This window comes from Octodon degus, unplaced genomic scaffold (assembly GCF_000260255.1).
Source record: "Octodon degus isolate 3935 unplaced genomic scaffold, OctDeg1.0 scaffold00090, whole genome shotgun sequence".
Classification (NCBI taxonomy): Eukaryota; Metazoa; Chordata; class Mammalia; order Rodentia; family Octodontidae; genus Octodon; species Octodon degus.
Window position 1 is genome coordinate 7,170,837 of NW_004524666.1, and position 24,415 is coordinate 7,195,251.

The following is a 24,415-nucleotide window of genomic DNA, read 5'->3' on the forward strand; positions in this document are numbered from 1 at the left end:
GTACAATCATCTTTGCTATCCTATGTATATACTAACATGGTTTCTTTCCCCCCTTCCTTTTTTGTTCTTTCATTTCTTCATTCCCTCAATTGTTTATTCTTTATGTTCAGTTTCTTTCCCTTTTACTACATCTCAGCTCCTCATGACTTACCAGACATGCCCTTAAGGCAGCCTGAGCCAGCCAAAAAAATAAATAAATAAATAAATAAAACCTTCCCTTTTACTACATCTATTGTATCTTTCAGATTTTATTTTTTCTTTCAGGTTCTTACACTACAAAGACAATATGATGTTTACATGTGGATCTGATTTATTTCACTTATAAGTATAGCCTCTAGTTGCATCCATTTACCTATAAAAGCCTCAAGTTCATCTTTATAGCTGAGTAATACTCTTTAAAATAAATTAAGAAAATAAAAAGGAAAAAACATAGTAAAAGGGAGAGTTGTTTAATTGCTTGATCAATTTTGCATGCCTATATCTGGTAATCTGAGCAACAAATTTGATAACAATATGTAATATAACAACTATTGTTACTTTTCATATTTTGAAATTCTGTACCATTTTTATTGTTTTATGTTGCTTTGTTTTTGTCTTTGTTCTCATTATTTTTTTTTCTTCTTTAAAATGAAAAAAAGAAGGGGGGCCCAGTGAGATATCTCAGGGACCGAGTTCACTCCCCAGCACCACAGGCCATGCCAGTTTTGTTTTTTTTTTTTTTTAATTACTTATTTATTACATTTATTTATTGTGTGTGTGTGTGGCCAGCTCAGCCCACCAGGGGGCGGGGCTGGCTGCCATGCCAGTTTTGATCCACATGACACACCAGCCCTGGGCACACCGAGACCCGGTGTGATGGTACACACCTGTAATCCCAATGCTGGGGAGACTGAAAACAGGAGGATTACCAGGAGTCACAGCTGTATCGTGAGACCCTGTACCAAACACATAACAAAGAAAAGAAAAACCTTTTCTCATCTTGTTGCTAGTAGGAAGAAGTCAGGCAAGTTGACTCATGTCTGCAATTCTAGCTACTTGGGAGCTTGAGGGAAAAAGAGCTCAACTTCAAGGCAGCTGGAGCAACTTGGCAATATTTTGCCTGAAAATACTTGAGTGAGTGAGTGAGTGAGTGAGTGAGTGAGGCAGGGGTTTAAGTAAGTGATAAGTCAATTACCTAGCATGTGTGAGGCCCTGGCTGAAAGCCTCAGTATCAGAAAAGAAAAAAATAAATGGAGAATAACAACTCAGGCTTTGTCACTTCCCCTTAAAATTCTTCAATAGCTTTCCCATTGTTCATAATGAAATCCAAGCTTCTTATCCTGATTTACAGAGGGCTCTCTCACCTCACCCTGACTACACTTGCCACACCTGCCACTAGATCTTCTGTTCTGGAACACACCAAACTTCTACACACAACCTCTATACCCAACTATTTCCCCAGCCTGAAGTACGCTTTTCTCCTATTCTTTAGAACTTGAAACAGCTGGCTTTCTTTTGTCACTCAACTTTCAATTAGAAATCACCTCTTTAGGAAGATGTTCTATTAATATTCTACTTTTCCACATAACATTTCTTGCTATGTGGTATATTTTACTGTCTACTCGCTCTTAACCATCACAAAATATAAACAACACAAAAACACAGGGTCTTGTTATGTAGTTTTGACTGGCCTTGAATTCACTATATAGCCCAGGCTGGTCCTCAACTGTCCTGAGCCTCCTGAGGGCTGAGATTATATAACCATGTACCACCACACTTGCCCCTTATTCTATTCACTCCTATATGAATGCCTAACACAATCGCCCCGGAAAATGGTAGGTACTTCATAAATATTTGTTAAATAGCTGAATCACCCCATTTAGACCTCTTGCTCTGGAAGTTCGCTTGTACTGTTATTAGTATAGCCTTAAAAAATATTATTATCATTTAAAAAAAAAAAAAAAAAAAAGACCAGAGGCTCAGAGAGATTAAATAATTTGCTCAAAGTTATAGTACTTAATGAAAGGCAAATACTATTATGGAATTAGAGTGGGACTTCACCAAGATTCAGATTCAGAGCTTATGCTTTTGAATTAACCATTTTATTACAATAGGTTTCCTCTAATAAACAAGTGACTACATTACCTAGACAATTCCCAAAATCAGCTAAAATATACTGTGTCCCTGTTCTCACTGATTATATCTATCTCAATTATATCTCCAAAGCACAAACTATAACATGAAGAAACCTAAGCCAAGAAATTAAAGAACAAGCAGTAGCTAGAAACACTGATTAGATATAACTACTAATAAAAGTCAAGTAAAAGGTTTACAAAACATAACAACAAAAAAAACTACAAGAACTTCAGTACTAAACAATGTGAGAGAAGGTAAGGCAGCACATAAATTTGGGGGCCAAAGAGTAAATGAGCCTCCTATGGTTTGGGTGCTCCTCAAAGGTTCCTGTGTTGGAAGCTTAGACCTGGGGTGGCAATATTGGGAGGTGGTAAGAAAACTTTAAGTGAACCCTATGAAGGTCCTTAGGTGACGAAGGACATATCCACAGAAGGGACTATTATCCCACTAAGATATCTTCTTGCCCCAACACCCCACCACGTCTGGAGCTGCTTGCCAGATACACTGCTATGCTCTTTAGACTTTCAGCCCCCAATATTATGAGTTAAGTAAACTTAAAAAAATAATAAAGCTAGCCTCCCTTGGGCATTTTGTTGCAGTAACACAAAATGGACTAACAGACAGCTCTTTTTTATTTTAGTTAAGTTTGCTACACCAATGCCAACATTCAAGTGAAAAATAAAGCCAGGTATAAGGGCACATACCGGTAATCCCAGCACTCCAGAGGTTCACAATTAATTCACTGTCAGCTTGGGCTGACAGGGTTAGCCTCAACTACATAGTGAGACCCTGTCTCAAAAATCAAAAACAAGGGGCTGGAGAGATGGCTCAGTGGTCTAAAGCACTTACTTGGAACAAGCTTGGCAAAGCACAGGGACCACGGTTCAATCCCCCAGCACCACATGCCGGCCAGCCCAGCCCCCTGGTGGGCTGAGCTGGCCACACACACACACACACACACACACACACACACACACACACACACACTAAAAAATCAAAAACAAAAGAAGAGAAAAAGCAAATATCTTTCCTTCATAGCCTAGGATGCAGAGATTCTTATGAACCACTGATTTCTAAGCCAGAACATAATAGTGAAGAAAAAAGATGAGACTCTTTTTTAAACTGCATTTCAGAAACTCAACTAGTAGAGCAGGATAAAAAAAATTCTACATTACAGTGTACTCCAAGTAAGACTGAGAAGAATGCTACCTGTCTCATTAGCATTCTCTTTAATATGACCCATAACCCTATCAAAAGATCTCCTATTCTGACATCATATCTCCCAACAGTATGTCTACTCTTTTAGTTCACTCTTCCTTAAATCTTCTCCCTTTTGTTTTGTTTTGTTTTGTATTGTGTAACCTTAATCTGTAATCTATAGTCCAAGCTCAAGATTAAGTATTTGAAACAGGGCAAAACAAAAGAACAGAGAAACTCAAAGCTAGGGGTGCAGCTTAGTGGTATGGTTCAGTGTGTGATGAACACGTATGAGGCCCTAAGTCCAAAATTCCCACAGCAGGAAGAATGGGGTGGGGGCATCCACACTCAAGCACTATGAAAGTAAATAAATGATATGTAAGAAAGGACCTTAAAACAAGGATATAGGTCTCAGTAGAACCTTAAATACACACTAAGCTCACTTAGCTAAAAGGCCTCTAAAGATAAGGGATACAAAGCATCTTGGACACTTTTAGGCAGGTGCTGCTGCCACTGAGCTATCTCCCTAGCCTTGGACACTTTCAAAGGTAAGAAACACCTTTTTGAGAGAATACCAACTGGGCCTTTCCAAAAAAAATGATGGTGTTATGGTATAACGTTACTCATCAATAGAGAATCTGGAAACAAAATGTTTTTAAAAGGAAATCAGATAGAGACAGACTGAGGGGTATTTTTTTTTTTTAATGTCTGAAGAAAAATGTATGATTAAGGGAACAAACAACTGAAAAAATGAAAATGCATCTGTTTTTCAGGTTCTCCCAAAACCAAGCAGGACTAGAACTGTCCAATAAAAGCAGTTTTACATAGTATGGCTATTAAGTCACTTGTCACTACATATATAAAGTCTAAATACTGTCTGGTTTCCACTGTGAAGATCTAAAGTACACATTTATCACTATATGTTTGATACCTTTCTGTTAGGACAGACTCCAGGTAAAGAGGTTTTCTTCTGAACAATTCAGTCACTTATTAGATCTCTAATATCCCTTCAAAATCTAAAGTCTAGGGAAGGGTAAGGGATCAAAGAAAGGAATTAAGATGTGTTATGTGCCTACATGTACCAACTTCCCACAAGGAATGTAAACATTATGCACTACACGCATATGAAAATAAACTTTAAAAAAAGTGTGTAAGCCCTCAGTCTGTAAGCTAACTCACCAAGAGACTGATATAACTCAACTTACTGCAAAAAAAAACAAAACAAAAAACCTCATCCCTATCCTTTTACTGCATTCAATCCCAAAAATAATTAGACCAATCATCAAACAACTTTCAAGGGAGCAAAAAATGGGATGAAAATAAGCAAATAAGATTACCTCAAATGACAACTCCTGCAAAACACCACTGAAAGGAATTTCACCTCAAAACTGCATATCTTAAAATACAGCTACAATTTAACACCAGGTAGGAGCTTCTGATATAATACATAGCACCCACAATCACAATATCTGGTATAGTTCTTTAACGCTCCCTAAGTGATTTCAACACGTAGCCACAATTGAGAATTACTGTTGGAAAGCATTCTAAAGCCCTCATGTCACTACTGTTTCACACTACCATAAGCAAGTGAATATGAAAGGAACAAAGACCTTTTAAAGAAGGAATGGAGGGGGGCTGGAGAGATGGCTCAGTGGTCTAAAGCACCTACTTAGAACAAGCTCAGCAAAGCACAGGGACCGCAGTTCAATCCCCCAGCACCACATGCCAGCCAGCCCCGCCCCCTGGTGGGCTGAGCTGGCCACACACACACACACACACACACACACAAAAAAAAAATAAAAAAAAAAAAAAGAAGGAAAAGATCAGGAGGTCCTGGTCATCCATCTGGGTGACTGACATCTGTCCAGACTTTATTGGACCAGGTGATATCAACTATTCCCTGTAGGCTAGTTGGCTTACAATGTTGGCTTCCTCCAACAGGTCCAACTCCAGCCACAGTTATAATGTGTTCTCATCTTCTGCACTGACAGTCAAGGGCCTAGCCCTGTCTGACTACCTGTAATATTTCTACCTAACTTAGCTGTCTATATTAGGACAATGAAAACTATTAAATTTGAGAAATAGAAACAAAGATTGAAAAATAGAGACTCTAAGACCTCTGAGATACTAACAAGCAAGTCATATGGAATTATCTTATAAAATAATGGCTGAAGATTATCCAAAATCTAATGACATGAATGTAAACATCCAAGAAAGTTCAATGAACTTTAAGTAAGATAAACTCAAAGAGTCTCACACTGAGAAACACTATAATCAAAAAAGACAGAGGGAATCTAGCAAGCAACAAAAGTAACATCACATACAGTGATATTCACTAAAATTACCATTCGATTTCTCATTACAAATTTTGAAGACAGTGAGCTAATATATTAAAAGTGTTAATAGCAAAATAAATCAACCAAAAATAATATATCTGATAAAAGCTATTTTTTAAAAAGCAAGTGACAAATTAAGACAGTCTCAGATAAACAAAAGCTAAGGATGTTCATTACCACTAGATTTCCCTTGTAACAAATACAGGAGTTCTTCAGATGAAACAACATCAAACAGTAACTCAAAATCATATAAGTACATAAAGATCTCAATAAAGATAAATACAGGGGTGATTCTAATCTAAAAGCTAATATTCTTAGTAATGGTTTGTAACTTTTCTATATGATTTATGAAACTAATTTACTAAAAAAATTTTAGTTTAAAAACTGTTACTGTCATTCTATTTGTAATTCTACATTTTGTTTTCTACAAAATATAAGACTAATGTATTTGAAAGAATTAGGTTTGTTTGAACAAAATGATTAAAGATCTAACTTGACAATCAGGAACTGAAAGGGATGGGATCAGTTTTAAAGGAACAGAGTCTCTGGATGTCACTGAAATTTAGCAGCTATAAATTCAGTATTGAAACTTTAGGATGTTAAAGTCATTGTACAAGTAAGCACAAAGAAAATAACTAGAATAAATACAAAAGAATACAAGAAGAAATTTAAACATTTCACTACAGGAAACACACACACATACACACACACACACACACACACACACACACACACAGTGAGAGTAATGCAAGAAATAAAAGGAAGGGGAAGCTATTCGGCATGTCGAAACCAAATAGCAAAAATGTTAAAAATTGTCTCTCATCACTTAGTACTTTAAAAGTAAATACATCAAACATTCCATCCAAAAGACACTGACAGAATGGATAATAATGTGTGATCCATGTAAATATGCTATCTACAAGAAACTCATTTTACTGTATGTGTGCACGCGTGCATGTGTGTACTTTGGGGGGTACCAGGGATCTAACTCAGCACCTTGCGCTTGCAGACAAGCACTTACTCCACTGAGCTATCTCCCTGGCCCCAAGAGAATTATTTTAAATCTAGAAACACTCATAGATTAAAAATGAAAAGATGAAAGAAGACTGCAATACAAACAGTACCTGAAAGAACACAAGAGTAGCTACAAGAACAGACAAAATGTACTTCAAATAAAAAAATTTATGAGGGAGAATACTATGTATTAGTAGTAGAAAGTTTGATACAAGATATAACAAGGGTAACATTTATGTACCTATTGAAGGACTATCAAATTTTGATGAAATAACTCCTAAAGCTAAAGGGAGAAATAGTTCCACAATAATGGTTGGAAACCTCAACATTCCCTTCTCAATAATAAATAGAGCAACTGAATGAGGTAAACGGAGGAATTCACATGCCAAGCCAACTGGCTCACATAACCAGAAACAGAAACCCTTCCCTAATAAAAGCCACATTTATGTCAAGTACATATGGGGCATTTTCCAAGAAAGACCATAAATTAAGCCTTGAATTAAGTCTCAAATAGTTAAAATGATAGATAGCACAGATTCAATATAGAGTATCTTTTTCTCACAATGGGATAACCTTAGAACTCCACAACAGAAGTTAACTGTTACAAAAACAAAGTTCACAAAACTATGGAAATTAAACAATACATGTGCATCAGTGGATCTAAGAAATCACAAGAATTAGACAACTTTCAGAGGTGGATGAAAATTAAAATGCCACATACTAAAACAATTTATTGCACCCAGTGTTTATAGGGGGAAGTTTATAGCTACACTTACTTAAAATCATTACTGGAGGAGGCTAAGGGGTAGAAGATTTGCATTTTGCACAGAGCAAAATGTCTCATGATTTCAGTGGTGGAATTACTTTTGTTTCTATCCTTTGCGCTTTTCTGAATTGGGTGTATGCATTTGAAAAAAAAAATTACCCTTAAAAATCAGACTCTAATACCTAAGAGGACCTAATAGAGTTAAAACTCAAATACTTACTAAACAAAAGAATTTCATCAATGTGTATAGACTTATAAGCATGTTTGTAGGTATTTCTTTCATTGTTTCCCATAATCACTTCTTGGGTAGGAAGGGCACATTATTATTACCACCCTTAGAAAATTAGGCTCAGGAGTTCAGAGATAACTAAATAAGGACAAAGCTGGACTAGTAAAAAATTTTCCAATTCAGGTATTTGTTTTTATTATACTACTGCACACTTAAAGTGGACTCTTATTTAATTTTCCAAGTAACAAAGATTGATTCACTTATATACTGTTTGAGAGGAAACAAGCACAGAATAAAGAAATGTAATTTTATAAAGCTTTAATTCTTCCAAACATCAAAAAATCAAATTTTAGTTTTTAACTACCAAATCAAAACAGATGCACATCTGTCATCACTATGTAGCTGACTGATTTTAATAATTTACACATAAATCATTATTTAATCCTTACTTTAATTTTATGAAAAAAGTCAGTGTCTATACTTTTCAAATGACTATTGAAACACAAAGAATTAAGTAACTTGCCTAAAATCAGATGGCTGCAGAAGCAAGTTTCAAAGCAGTAAGCAAAGTTTCAAAGGAGTAAGGTCAAATAAGTATTAAAAAAGTAAGATAAAGGAGTCAAAAAAATAGAACTAAGAATCTCTAAAGGTAGTAATTTATCTTAACCCAAAAGACCTACAATGTTTAACCCATAGAAAGAAAGCACATTATTTCAAATTCTATAAATAATCACAAGCAATCAGTTATTTTCTTTTGTCAAAAACACTAATGTGAACCCAGTATAACGAAAACAATTTATAATGACTTTTCTATTGTAAATCAAAGCAGCAAGCAAAATTATGCTCTAAAAAATAGCAGATTGAAATTATATATGAAGATTAAGAATGCCATCATTTAGAAAACACTAGAATGCTTAGGCAGACACAGGGACCTGGTTTGATCCTCGGACTGCCGAGCCAGCCCTGCCCCTGGGGCGCGCCAAGATGGTAACTGAGACTGGGTGTGGTGGCACCCTTGCCTGTAATCCGAGTGCTTGGGAGGCTAAAAACAGAGGCTCACTACCAGTCTGATCTGTGTAATGAGACCCTGTAGACCCTGTACTAAAGATATAAAATAAATAAATAAAAAGTACTAGGCAACCATTAATAGTTGTCATCCAGAGAGAAGAAAGCGTGTGGTACACACAAAAAAATCAGTGTTGTGGACAACACCAAAGGTGGGTTGTGGCTAGGTTAACTATGAAAATTATTTCAAAATGTTAAGAACATCTAAAATCTATAAGGCCCCAACCACAGCACACTGAGAAATACTTGGGAAGTTATTAATAGATTATTACAATAAATTGGAATATTATTAATATGTTTTGAAGAAAAAAGAAAAAGCTGGCTTTCAACTACCAGAACTTTACAGCACTGTTTTATTTTTTTTATTTTATTTATTTATTTATTTTTTTTTTTTTGCAGAACCGGGGATTGAACTCAGGCCCTTGTGCTTGCCAGGCAAGCTCTTATTCTACTGAGCTATCTCCCCGGCCCTACAGCACTGTTTTAGAAAAAATACTTCTTAGCTTTATAAAACAGAAAGACCAATGCTCTGGTTTTAAGGCAGGGTGGGCTGGTTGTTTCAGCAAACAGCACATACCAAAACAAACCATCACTTCAAATAACAACTCCAGCAAAACACCACTGAAAGGAATTTCTACTCAAAACTACATTTCTCAAAATACAGCTACAGGGGCTGGTGAGATGGCTCAGTGGTCTAAAGCACCTATTTGAACAAGCTTAGTAAAGCAAAGGGACCACGGTTCAATCCCCCAGCACCACATGCCAGCCAGCCGCGCCCCATGGTGGGCTGAGCTGGCCACACACACACACACACATAAATAAATAAATAAAAATTTAAAAAAAATTAAAAAAAAAAAACACAAAATACAGCTACAATTTAGGACCATGTACAGAGCTTTTGATATAACAATACATAGCACCTGCAATCATAGTATCTAGTACAGTTTTTTAAAGCTCCCTAAGTGATTTTAACATGCAGCCACAATTGAGAATCACTGTTGGAAGGCATTCTAAAGCCTTCCTGTTATTACTTTTTCACGTGGCACACTTGTCCATAATTATAAAAAAAGTATTGTCGTTTTATTCAGCCAATTTGAAAGCAACCGAGAAAAAGACAAATAGAATCCTTCATCTCCAGAGTGCAAATTTTAAGTACACTTAGCCCAACATGTTAGACAAAAATAAAGGCACAAGGATTTCATTAATAATGTTTTGGATAAAAAGTTCAATTAACATGTCAAATATGCCAACAACAAAGCTATCTCTATTTTTTAAAAACCCTAGATTTCACATTTTGTGAAATGGCACTAAGCTTTCTAATGTATTCAAGAGTCTTGACAAATTCCAAAGAGCCACACTTTCAAGCCCAACTTGTCATCAAAAGAAAAAAAGTAAAGTAAAAACTGCTTAAATACAAGCTTAAATATGTTCATTGGCAAAGCAAATCTTTTCACACAAAGGATCTTAAAAGTCAAGCCTGTCAGAACTCTGAACTCCAAACTCATACCTACATTTGTACTTGACTACTTAACAGTTTCACAGTAAAACATGCTATTGTTAATCAAAATACTACCAGTTCACATTCTACAGTCAGAAACTTTTGTCAGAAGTGCTTCAAAATTTTAGATTATGGAAAGTGTTTCTACCCTGACATATGTCAGAAGGTGTAACATAGCACCAGTAACCAAATAAATATTCCAAAAAGAAAATGCATTCTCTAAGTACTATGAATAAAGGTTACTAAGTAGCCTGACTCTGCAAGTTAGCATTTTATTTTGTCACAAACACCAAAAGAATTTTGCTTTTCAGATCTTTAAATGAATCTGTAACTCAAGATTTCTCTTTGATACTCACAACACTGCAACTAGGCTTGTAAAAGCTACCATGATTTAAAAAAAAAAAAAAAAAATCCTTTTAATGCTACTCTAATTCTAAAAAAAAAAAAACTGAACTTAAGGCAAACCCATGAAAAAACTTCAAATAGTGCCCAAGGATTTTTAATGATTAGAATAGCATTTAAGTGTCCTCCTTACTTTCCATAATGAAATTTTGAGCAAGACTAAACAAATACATTAAAATATGCATATTTACTAAGTCTTAAACAAAGAGCCAGATGTAAAGATGAAAGGCAAATCTACTTCCAAAGCTAACCTGATTTTTCTGAGTACGGAAATAAAGGACTCTGAAGCTAAAATAGGGGTCAGGCATGGGGCGCATGCCTGTAATCCTGGCACTCAAGAGGCTGAGGCACGAAGATCACAGTAGAGTTCAAGGCAACCTGGACTACATAAGGGAATGAAAGTCAGCCTGGACTACATAGCAAGACTCTTGTCTAATAAAAATAAATAAATAAACAAACTTCTTTGAAGCTAAAAGTGATTAAGTTCTAATCCAGGTTCCATCATACAGGAGTTATTTATATCTTCCAAGCTCCAGTTTCATATGTAAAATGGGGATAATAACAGAACCTATTTCACTGCATTTTTAAGAGAATTAAATCAAATGACATTTTAAGCCCATGACATGCAAGTAGTCAATATTAATTTACCTCACCTAAACTACAATCATTTCTCCAAAGACCACCCATACCTAAAAGGGTTCAAGTATAACTTGCCTGTGATATGCTATAAGATAAATTTTAACACAAAAATCCACCATGAAAAATGACTTTCAAATTTCAAAAACTCCAGTTAGATTACAGTGATGAGTAATTTTTGAAATCAGGACAGCTTCTCAAAACACTGGGCATGGTGGCACATGCTTGTAATCCCTGCACTCTGGGAAGCTGAGGCAGAAGGATGACAAGTTTGAGACCAGCTTGAGTAATTTAGTGACCTACAGAGACCTTGCCTCAAAACAAACAAACAAAACCAACACACATGTCCTAACAAAACTAATGTATTCTAATACACTTGTCTACAATCAACTGCACACTGAAATGAGTGAAAAGTGAAAATAAACTACAAAAAAATGGACCCCTTTAACTTGAAATATCAGGAAAATGATCTAAGTTTGTTAACCAGAAAACTGAGACTTCATTAAAACTTCATCACTTATACACAATCACCATCCAAGAACCCGAACAATGTAAATACACCTTGGAAAAGATTTAAGTTCAAAAATCCAAATGTTAGCTGAGCATGGTGGGGCATGCCTGCAATCCCAGCACCTTGGAGGCTGAGGCTGGGGAATCTGCAGCAAGTTTGGGGCCAGTCTGTACTACACAGGAAGTTCAAGGCCAACTTGAACTACATAGTGAGACCTATTTCAAAAAAACAAAAACAAAAACAAAGTTTGCACACTAGCTACTTTATGAAATACTAGTAAGACTGGTACCTTGGGCAGATTTTTGTTTTTAATGGCTATTTCAAATGTACAGAAATAATCTTTTGTCGCTCTTTATCTTATATTCACTGTATTTTAGTTCCATTACATAATTTGTGAATTTTACAAGACACAGAAATGTCTCAAAACAATTTCTAAACTGACTCAGGGCTGTGCCATTAACAATTTCCAAAAGCGCAGTAACACACAACCTGGCCAAGATCTCCACCACACTCAGTTTAGATAAACTTAATAACAATTCTTGTGCAATGGAAAGCTTTCCCTAAATGCTGTCAATATGCAAAAGCTACTAGCTACTGTTAAGCTACTAGCTACTACCATAACTAACCCACTATATGCTTGCAGTTTTACCAAATTTAAGAATGTCCCATGGCATGTATGGATGTCTTAGTGGAGGGAAACAAATGAAATCCAACATTATCCAAAAATAAAATGCCATGCGGGGAGGGGGGTTGGGGGGATCTGTACTCTAATACGATGAGATTTAAAGTGAAAAGATTTAGAACTAATTTAAAACAAAAAATGGACCTGGCTACCTTATAACAACCTACAAGATTAAACGAAGATTTAATCCTTCCTACTTGCACTTTTTTCTTCACAAACAAGAAACTCCAAAAGAAACAGAGAAAAAGCCTATTTTTGCAAGGAAGAATAACGGCATTGCTTTCAACCCCCACAGCGAGTGAACAAATGAAAAAAGCAATGAGAGGAAGTGACGGGAGTGGGCGGCCGGGAAGCTCACTTGGGAGTCCTGAACACAACACAGCTGAGGGTGCCCCCAAACATCTGCAGCAACAGCTGCAACGGGGAAACTGTGTGGTGAGAGGAGGGTCTTGGCTGGGGTCGGGAAGGGGTCCGAGTGGGGCGAGCACGCAGGGTTTCCTCCGAGTCCAACTCCTCTCAGCTCCCAATCCCCACCTCCCCATCCATCCCATCCCGCTCCTCCACGAAGACACCCAACAAAAGCAGAGAAGACAAAGGGGCAACAGGAGGCTGCCAGGAGCGTCCAGAACAAAAGGTAGAGGGTGCGGAGGGGCGAAACTCCTTAGGAAGACAATGGTGAGGAGACGGCGAGGGCCCCGCTGGCGTCGCGCGTGTGGACCGAGGCCCGGCAGCGGGCGGTGTCACAGGGACGCGGCGGGCTGGGCCGGGCCGGCCGAGCGGGCCGAGCGGCAGTGCCCGGAAGTACTGCGGGGCCTGCGCGGGGCCGCGGGCGGCCGCCGGCGGGACTCACCGGCATTCTGGTCTCGGGGCCAGAGGTAGTATGTGGCTGGGATCACGATGAGCCCCACGAAGGAAGTGAGGAAGTAGAAGAAGGTGTTCCCGCTGTCATCGTACTGAAACTGCTGCCCCGCCATGGCTCGCCCTCCTCCGCGCTCTTCTCACCGCCGCCGCCACGACCCCGCGCTGTCCCCCGGCTCCCAGCGTCCCGACCCCGTGTGGCGTAGCTCGGACGCCGCCACCGCTACCGCTACCGCCGCCACCGCCGCCGCCGCCGCCGCCGCCTCTCCTCCCCGCCCCCACGCTACTCTCTGACACGCCGCTACCACTGTGCCAGTTCTCGCGAGAGGAGAAAGTTCCCGCCCCTCTTAGTTTCTCCCTCCTGCGCTCCAGGAGGGAGACGTGGCGCGCGCCGCGAACCTCTGCGAGGCCCCGCCCTTGGTCCCGCCCTTGGCCCCGCCCACACCCCGGCCCGCCCCCAACCCCAGTCCCACCCTTTCCTCCTGGATTCCTTTCCCAGAGTTGTGTATCTGCCCTGAGTCTACCCATGGGGTCCTAGAGAAGGTGTCCTGACTGAACCGGTCCCTGCTATTGGGAACACAAAAAAGCTTCCTTGCCTTTCTCTTCCATTCCTAGCCCCCTCGCTTTCAAATTGCCCTGGTAATTTTTCCCCCAAGTTCTGATCTCCTCCTCCCCTCCCACATTATTTTATAAACAAAGGTCATTTAGAATAGAAAGGTGGAGGTGGTTGTAGTTTTGTTTGCCAAGTGATGTTTGCTTTTAAAAGACTGCGATCCACTGTAGCCCGTTTTAGCAGATGGAGATTTGCCAACTCGCTCGGGCAGTTCCCTGTCCGTCCCAGACCTGCCAATATTTTAACCACCAATTAATTCACTAGCGCTTTCCGCGACTCAAGAAGTACGCTAATATCTTTACTGCTTTGCATTATTAATTGTCGGTAAGACCGGTGAAATAAGCAAAGCGTGCCTGCTCTGCAGATGAGGACATTGAAGTTCAGAGAGACTGGCCAAGGTCATGGACAGTAAGAGAAGGTCTGGGGATTCAAACCCAGATCACTCTATGATAGCACAAAGCGGGTGCCCTTGACCACCCATATAGCATTTTGAACTGCCTGAGGCATTCTCCCTGCGGGCTGAGCTGGAATCTGCGCTGCGGTGAAGGACCTACGCTTTGGGATCTCAGACAGAGGCTGGTGACCACGGACCTGGAGCAGGGCTTGTACCCTGAATTTGCAACGACCATTCGAGTCTGCTCAGCATTTCCATCAACCTTCTGTGGGTCAGAAGGATAGCCCATCTTTCCCTCCTCACCGGATGGGTAGTTGTGAAAATCAAAGGAAAAATTGTATTGTACAAACACCAAATATTGCACGATTTTAAAGACTCATCTTAAGACTTTATATTCTAGTAACCAACTATCTCAGGGAAGAACCTAGCTGTACACTTGTTTTAAAACGGGTGGGGGATGTAGACCAGTAGTAGAGCACATCTGGGTACTACCATCCCCCCATACTGCAAGAATGTGGAATTGAAAAGCTTGTCCCATAATCTTTTTGCCTCTAAACAGTTTATGGGTTTTGTTTTGTTTTGTTTTTCAGTTGTTTGTTTTGTCCAGGGTCTCACTAAGCAGTTCAGACTCCTGATTTCTGCCTCCCTAGTGCTGGGATTACAGGCATGCGCCACCATGCCCAGACTCAGTTTCTGTATTTTTATCTTAGAATAAGTAACCAAAAGAGGAAAAGTTCTCTATGGTGATTCTTGCCTGAGGATTTCCAGAGGATGCTAACTGCTAGTACTTATATTTCCCTTCATAACAGCTTATGTTCACATGTATTCTTTTTTTTTTAAGAACTTAGTTACTTTTAAAAAAATTTTATTTATTTATGTATCTGTGTGTGTGTGTGTGTGTGTGTGTGTGTGTGTGTGTGTCCAGCTCAGCCCACCAGGGGGCAGGGCTGGCTGGCATGTGGTGCTGGGGGATTGAACCACAGTCCCTGTGCTTTGCTAAGCTTGTTCTAAGTAGGTGCTTTAGACCACTGAGCCATCTCACCAGCCCCCACATGTATTCTTTCTTCCTCTCAAATTTCCTGTCTAAAAAACTTGAAAGAAAATTTGTGAAAATCATTTGCAGTCTCTCCTCAGTTGCCCCCCCACATCTTTCTTTTTCTTCTGTATAACATTTCCACCGACTATATTAAATGGAAAAAAAATAAAATAACAAGAGTGCCAAGGAAAATTTGACTATTATGTCAACATACCTTTGTGATCACCCACTGCTGACACGCCCAGAATGAATGATTGTCTTACTGCAGAAACAAATTAGTCACAAACTCGGCTCAAATGAAGTGGAAGGACCCTTCTCCTGCTTATATTGAATCTATTATTAAGTCTTCCCAGGTTTTAATAATGTTGAACTGCTGTTGTTTTTTCAGTGCTCCAATTATGTTTAACTCAGCATTTGTGTAAAGATGATAGATCAGTTTTATAACCTTGTGGCCATATAAATTATTGATGATAAGTACTCCCTTCTGACTTTCGTTCTGCAGGAGTAATCTTCTCACTGTACCTTCAGGGTCATGCACAAGAGTGGCTTGAACCAACTTAACCAAGAAATAGCAATTCCAACAAGTTACATTAGTTTTCTAAACCCCAAACTAACATAAAATATGAATTTTTAAAAAATATATTCTCTATTTTCAAAAATATAAACTCATTTTATCCTAGAACTTCAAGTGAGTAAAACTGGACCACCAAAATATTCTCCAAATCTGAATCATACCTTTGAACAATTTCATCACAATCTCTGATTCACATATTTTTAACCTACAGAAATGTTTTTTTTTAAGAGATTATCTTCATGAAATATCTAATAATATAGAAAGTGAGTATGGAAGCCGAGATACAAACACATTTTGACCTTAGTTTACCAATACATGTAAAAAGATATTTTAATATTGTTGCTAAATGTATCCGTTAGTGAATATTTCACTGATTTTACTCTTCTAGATAATTTTCTCTCAGGTATCAAAAGCTAATTTTTAATTTCCTTTTAATAATTTGCTTTTTCACAGTGAATCTTTCCTTCACTATAAATCCTTCTTGTATTACTGACACTGGCTTACATTTGTATGTCACAAAATGCATTTGTGTAACATAATCAGCATCATTCAGTTTTCTGCTTAATGGAGTTAACTGCAAAGAGACTAAACAGAATCAAATTATTTAAAAAAAAATTTTTTAATGTATGTGGTACAGGGTCTCATTACACAGCTAGGATTGGTAGTGATACTACTGTTTCAGCCTCCCCAGCTCTGGGATTACAGGTTTACACCACCACACCCAGACTCTGTCACTGGCTCACCGCACCCAGAATTGGGGCCAGCGCAAGATACAGTGCTGGGGATAAAACCCCCATCCCCGTGCTTGCCTAAGCAGGCGCTTAGGCTGGGGATATAGCTCAATGGCATAAGTGCCTGCCTGACAAGCACAAGGTCCTGAGTTTGATCCGTGGTCCCATTAAAAAAAATAATAATAATAGTAATACCCTTATAAGAAGGTGCTTAATCCACTTAGCTGTCTCACCGACCCGCAAAATGAAATTTTTAAGTAAACACATGTAATCATGCCCACTCTTCCCTTTTCCCCACACTGCTACATAGACTTCCCACTTTCTTTTGCCTGCAAGGGGGGTATGTTCTTGGTATGTCCCAAGACCTCTAGTGGTGCTTGAAACCACGGATAACACCAAACAACTACACATACTATGTTTTGTTTCCTAGATACACATTCATAAATTCAATGCCTTTTCCATCTTAACTAAATGCATATATCTGTGACTGTAAATTTTGCAATTTGAGATATGATAAAACTAGCACCAGTCTTTTTCTTTCTTCACAGTTCCACAGATGAAAGATTTACCAATCTTACAAGACAGATGCCTATGGGATAATCGACATCCTCTTTCAGGTCATAAGGATGCAGGCCTGCTTCATTAAGAAGCTATGGGTGGGCAGGGGTGGGGAGAACATTTAGCAACATGGGGACCAGCTAGAGGAATCCCCTTATTTCTGTTTTCCATATGAGGAACCTATGCAACCAGTTGATGCACTCTAGTTTAATAAAAATCATGCAAAGAAGCTTAGAAAGACTCAGTGTTGATAGGAACTTTATCAGCTTGTTTTCATTGCAGTTTCCAGTTTTTAAAAATGTCTAGGTAAGAGGCTGGGGAGATGGCTCAGTGGAATAAGTGCTTCCCTGGCAAGCACAAGGGCCTGAGTTCAACCCCTGGCTCTGCCAAAAAAAAAAAAAAAAAAGTTTGGGTAATTTTTCACCTTCCCCAAATCATAATTCTTATAGATTTTATTAGTGTTCAACAAATGCTTTCTCATGTCTCAATCTTTGTATATGCATTCTTTTCAGTTGTGTTAAACAAAAACACTTAAAAGAAAGATTTACCAATCTTACCAAACTTAGCATACATTTTTTCTTTCTGTATTAAATTGACAACCTTTTCCTTCTACTTAAGCATAGCACATTATAGCTTCTCTTTGGCATATCCAATCTGCTAGCATTGCTACTCTTGCAGTTTGGAACCATTATTAAGTAAAATAAGGGTTACTTGAACAGAAGCACTGCCATACCGAAGTAGTGGATCTAATCACTGAAATTGTCCCGACCCACGGGTTAGTCAACGAGGACCCTAGAGGGGGAGTGGGGATGAAAAGGGACAGGAGACACAAAGAATGGAGACAAGACAGGATTCTGATCAAGTCTCGTTTATTCAGGGGAGGTGCTGAGTACATATAGGGAGTGTAGGAATGAGGAAGTCTCGGCTCTTGGGGTCAGCAGGTATCTAGGCAACAGGGGAAGGTGCCACCCCTGGGGCATAGCATGTGATTCACCAGGAATAGGCAAGGTGGGAAGGACCATAAACTTAACTCAGCAGGGGAATAGAAACTTAAGAAAACAGCTGACACTATTATAAAATGGATACCAGTTAATGGCTTCCCACATGAAATGATTGCTAAGTGACTAAGGGTGGGTAGTGGATGCACTGGACAAAGCGTCAATTCACCTCCTGGAAAGGAAGCTGCAAGATGGTGTGAGATTTCATCAAGCTATTCAAAACATCAAAATATTTAATACTTATGCATTACATATTTCTGGAATTGTTCATTTATTATGTTCTAGGTGGCCAGGCAGAATGGTACATGTCTGTAATCCCAGCACTTCAGAAACTGAGAAAAGAGGATCATCCCAAGTTTGAGGCCAGCCTGAGCTACATGGTGTGCATAAGGCCAGCCTGAAGTACTTAGTGAGACCTTGTCTCACCCCCCCACACACACACAATTAATGACATGTTCTGAATAGACTAATATGGACACAATAATTGAAACCATGGAAAGTGACACTGCAGATAAGGAGAGACCTAACAAGTCATCTTGAATTTTAAACCCTTGGAGTAGGGAGAGAGAAAAGGATGAAAAAGGAATTAAGATATGTTATATACATGTACTAATTTGTGACAATAAATGCAATCACATACTCCAAACATATAGTAATATAAGAATTAAAAACTCTTATTCTCTTGTAGCAAAATCAGAATTTTCTTCTATTGAGGCTAAATTTCCTTAAAGAGAGAGAGGAGAGAGAGAGAGAGAGAGAGAGAGAGAGAGAGAGAGAGAGAGAGAATAGAAAATAGTAGGAGGGAAACATTACAATTGATACAAAATTTCACTAAACAAAGTGATAGGAATTCAGCAATGGTTGTTATATTGCATATTGTTGTCTTCAAATTAGTTGTTCAGATTACCAGATATAGGCATGCAAAATTGATCAAAACTGGGGCCGGGGAGATGGCTCAGTAGAATAAGCGCTTGCTTGGCAAGAACAAGGACCTGAGTTCAATCCCCGGTTCCGCCAAAAAAAAAAAAAAAAATTGATCAAAACAATGGTCAAAACATTAAAAAGAAGAAAAAAGGTAAGCATTAATTTTTTGTTTCATTAGGCCAGTAGAAACCAGAAGTACAATTATCCAAGCTATCCTGTGTATACCCATATATTTTTCCTTCTTTCTTTCCTCCTTCCCATCCCAGTTGTTCCTTCCCACCTCAGTTGTTCCTCCCCTTTGAGCAGTTTCTTTTCCTTTTACAGTACCTATTGTATTTTTCAGATTTTATTTATTCTTTCAGATTCTTACATTAGGGAGGCAATACTATGTTTACACATGTGGATCCGACTCATGAGTATGGTCTCTAGTTGCATTCATTTACATATAAAAACCTTGAGTTTATCTTTCTTTATAGCTGAATAGTATTCCATTGTATAAAAGCACCACATCATTTTTTTATCCATTCCTCAGTCAATGGACATTTGGGTTGTTTCCAAGATTTAGCTATGACAAACTGCACCGCTATAAACATGGGTGCACATATATCACTGTGGTATGATGTTTTCTATTCTTCTAAAAAGATATCCAAAAGAATAGCTTGGTTTAATAGAAAAATATTCCTTACTTGTGGATAGAAACAATCAACATTGTGAAAATGACCATACTGTGAAAACTGTTATACAGATTCAGAAGGATTTTTTTGGAGGGAGGGCCTGGCTCAGGATGCCTTAAGGGCAAGTCTGGAAAGGCTGTTATACAGATTCAATCTTGACTTTAATGCCATTAAAATCCTGATTAAAACACCATTAGTATGCCTAACAGATAGAGAAAACATACCTAGAATTCATCTAGAACCAGAAGAGACTTAGAATAGCAAAAACAGTCCTGGGCAACAAAGGAAAGGCAGAAGGCATCACAATCCCTAACTTGAAATTATACTACAAAACTACCATGATAAAAGCAACATGGTACTGGCAAAAATGACTTGAATATAAATGGAAAAGATTAGAAGATGCAGAAACAACTACAAACACACTCAGCCAACTTATCTTTGAAAAAGGGGCCAAAGTTTGGCCTCTTTAATAAATGGTGATGAGAAAAGTGGCTTTCCACATGCTGAAGACTAAAATTAGACCTATGTCTATCACCATGCACTAAACAAAAGTCAAAATAGATTAAAGATTAAGTATTAGAACAGAAACACTAAATCTACTGACAGAGAAAGTAGGCAGAAATCTTAAAGACAGAGGGGTAGGTAGAGAGTTCATTAACAAAGACCAAACTATACAGGCAACACTTAAATGAATCACCAACTGGATCTGCTCTTATTGAAAAGTTTTTGCACATCAAAAGAAATCACCAGCAGAATGAAAAGAAAACCCATGAATTGGAAAAAAAAATCTCATCCAACTTTCCCTCAGTCCCTCTAGAACATAAAAAGAATTTTATAAAAATCAAGCCCCCAAAATTCAAAGACTCAACCCAAAAATGGGCATCTAAGATGAATACATTCTTTTCAGATGAAGAAATACAAATGACAAATAAATACATGAAAAAATGTTCAACATCATTGGACATTTGAGAAGTGCAAATTAAAACAACGCTGACTTTCTGTCCTACTCCAGAAAGAATGGCTATCATAAAGAAGTCAACCAATAACAAATTTTGGAGGGACTATAGGGAAATAGGAGCCCTTCTCCACTGTTGGTGGGAGTGTAGATTGGTACAACCACTATGGAATTCAGCGTGGAGACTCCTTAAATTTCTGTTAAAACACATTAAACAATTGTTTTGTATTTGTCTTTATCAATGACAAATTTCCCTCATCTTAATAACAACAACAGCAAAGTAATGTTTGTACAACCATTAAGATTTGTAAAAATCTTCTATAATATTATTCTGGTTGAAATTTCAAGTCATTATCTGCATGTTGGAACTCTGACTAGGTAAAAATACTAAATTTTCACGATTCTTTCATTATCCATCCCCTAAATCTGCTGGATCCCACAAAGCCATGATCTTATATTTAGAGAGAATATAAAGAGAGATTTGAATTCAAAAGTTAAGACTAGTTTATTCACAGCTCAACTCAAACTAGAAAACAATTTTAAAAGATAAACTGAGAGTTTTTCTTTTTCTTCAACACTGGGAACATATTTGCATTTTAACTTTTCTCGTTTCATGGATGTGTTGGATTTCTTGATATTGTTCCTTTACTATCCCTACTTTTGTGAATACAAAGCTTTTCTCAGTGAGGTATCAACAAATTCAGGTCATTTGTAAGGAACCAATCTTTCCCCGTCAAGTTCCTGGGACCCAGCCTACTAGTTGGTCACTCATCCAAGAGGGGAACAAGTATGAAAGGTAATAGACAAAGAGTTAGTTTAAAATGCAGCAGCCAGGGAGCACTTGCCTCCATTGGACAAAGAATTCTTGAGTTCTGGTTTACTTTGCTTTTATTCATGTAGGCATAGGGATAATAATTAGAGTAGCACAAGATTTGTCTGCCTCCTGTTGCCTAATGTATATACCCAGGTAAACAACCGGATCTCAGCTGTGTTGACTTTGACCTGTACCGTCATTATCCCTGCAAGTTGCTGAAGGAGCACAGCTTGTTATTTTTCTTCTTTTTGCCCACAGAGGAGGTCAATTAAGCCTCAATTCTCACTATCTCATCTCCCACAGTCATTCCTTTATGTATTAATTTTTTTGTTGTTGTTGCTCTGAATGCCTTCAGGGCATGATTGGCTGGCTTGAGTTGTGCGGATCGAACCACAATAACCTGAGCCTGATTGCTTTGTTGAAGCCGCCACTTAAAGAACTGAGCTATGGGGCAGGCCCCCTTATGTATTAATTTTAATGCATTAGCAACTGTGGTGTTTCAAATATGTGCCCTCCAAATTTCAAATTAAGTATTTAGAAATGGGACTTGTGCCAGGTGTGGTGGCATGTGCCACAATCTCAGCACTCTGGAGGCTGAGGGAATAGGGTTGCCAGAAGATCATGGCCAGCATGGGCTACATAGTGAGTTCAAGACAAGCGAGAGAGAGAGAGAGAGAGAGAGAGAGAGAGAGAGAGAGAGAGAGAACTTCTAAAGGACAGAGCCTCTTAAGATTCCTCTCTTGTGAATGAGACTAAGGCCATTATAAATGAGAGGCTTCGTGCAGCATTCAGTACTTGTCACAGTAGCCCTTTCATCTATGGAGACACAGTTCCTTCCTCTAGAGGATGCAGCTTCAGGACACCATCTTGGAAGTGGAGAAAATGCCCCTTGCCAGACACCAACCCTGATCTTGGATTTCTCAACCTGCACAACTATGAGAAACAAGTCTCTGCTCTTCATAAATTACCCAGGAATTTTGGAATACTAGTACAGACAGACACTAGCATACATAAATGATGTGATGGAAAATAATGATTCACCTTGTACGTTAAGCCACAAAATGGCACTTACTAAAATCTATCCAGATAAAAATATTAACTTGCAGAACTATCATAGTGACATCTTTTTTTTAGGGGGGTGCTAGGAATTGAACTCAAGACTTTGGGCTTGCGAGACTGATGCTTATGCCACTGAGCTATCTCCCTGGCCCTATGATCCTAAATACATGAAAATGTTCACCATGGAGAGTTTCAAAGATATATATTTGAGTACAAAGAAAAAAATTCTCAATACAGATTTAAACTTCATGAAAAAATTAATCATTCTATTAGAAGCAAAGATTGCTAGTGCTGATGTTTATAAAATTGTAGGGCCTGTGGTAGTTGACACATTGTGTTAACTTGAGGGGTTGGAAGCTTAGTTGGACTAGCTCAGCAAATCCACACCCTAGAGCATGGAGGTCTCATCCTTAGGGGATGGAGCACCCACCATAGAGTGGCTCAGCACTTATAGAGTATATAAAGGGGTTGAGGAGGGATTCTGTGTGACTTACATGGAGGAGCTTGATCATCACAGGTGCCTCAGTTTGGGGAAGCTCAGATCTTCACAGCAGCCCCTGCCTTTTCCTTGGAGGAGCTCCAGTCTTCACAGTCAGCATGGAGGAAAGAGAGAGAGAGGCTTGATATATACCGCAGCTGCTGCTCCTCTTCTGCTTTTCCTTGTTTTCTGCTGCCATGAACTGTTGCTGTCTGCCTTGGAGCCAGCAGAGTACAGACTGAAACCTCCACTAACTGTGAGCTAAATAAACCTTTCCTTTCTTCATTTTGGGTGTTGGGTATTTTGTTCCAGCAACAAGTAAAAAGTAATTGAGACAGTCCCCTTATTAAGGAAAAACTTGAAGTTATAATTATAGGGGCTGGGGAGATAGTTCAGTAGAATAAGCACTTCCCTGGCAAGCACAAGGGCCTGAGTTCAATCCTCGGTTCTGCCAAAAAAATAAATAAATAAATAAATAAATAATTATAATTATAAATTAATTAGTATAAAAGTTCTTATTCATAACATATGATAGCTGCTGTAAAGTTGTTTTTTATAAATAGGAGAGTTCTGGTTAATTCTATCTTGCATGATTTCCATCCAAAAAAATTTTGGAGGGGTCCTGAGGATCTAATGCAGAGCCCAGTGTATGCAAGGCATGTAAGAGTTCTACCACTAAGGGGTACATGCAGCCCAGAAAAAAATAATTCCAGGCTTTATTTTTGTATATACTGCATACTGCACTCAAACCTACAAAGATAATTTTCTTTTAGACAAAACTCAAGGGAGACATTATGCTTGTAATTTTTGTATCTCATAAGTAAAAGAAATTTCCACAGTGTAGTTTTTTACTGCATGTATCTCAAATATCTGTCCTTCACAACCCACATACCTCTTGGGATATACTATACAGTATTAATATTGTGAATTATTATATTGTGTATTACTTTCTAAGGCTGGGTGAATTTCCCCTTGGGTAGAAGGAGTATTCCTGGAAGTGGTAACAACTATACATAGAAGTAACTGTAAACACATGAATATATCCACTAATTTTAAAGCAGGAATAGCTATGGTCACTACATAGTACCCAGATGTCATGGCTAACAGATTGTCACAGACTTCAAGTTACCTGTTATGGTTTCTGTCTAGTTGTCCTCCCAAAGCCTCATGCAGTAATGGGGGGGTTAGCTTCTGGAGTTTGTGATTGATTATTGTGGGTGTGGATGCTGCACCTACCCTGGAGCAGGTAATTTGCATTACAAAGTAAGGAGGGGAGAGAGGTTAGCTAGCTGCCTGAG

At 38.5% G+C, this 24,415-nt stretch overlaps 1 protein-coding gene across 1 annotated transcript in view; it reads right to left on the reverse strand.

Moving 5' to 3' along the window:
- Sec63 (SEC63 homolog, protein translocation regulator) overlaps positions 1 to 13,670 on the reverse strand; it is a 63,916-nt gene extending 50,246 nt beyond the window's left edge. The window contains exon 1 of the mRNA XM_004637473.3: positions 13,302 to 13,670. Coding sequence (XP_004637530.1) covers positions 13,302 to 13,425 — 124 coding nt within the window. The 5' untranslated portion in view covers positions 13,426 to 13,670. The remainder of the gene's footprint in view (positions 1 to 13,301) is intronic.
- Positions 13,671 to 24,415: the final 10,745 nt, after the last annotated feature.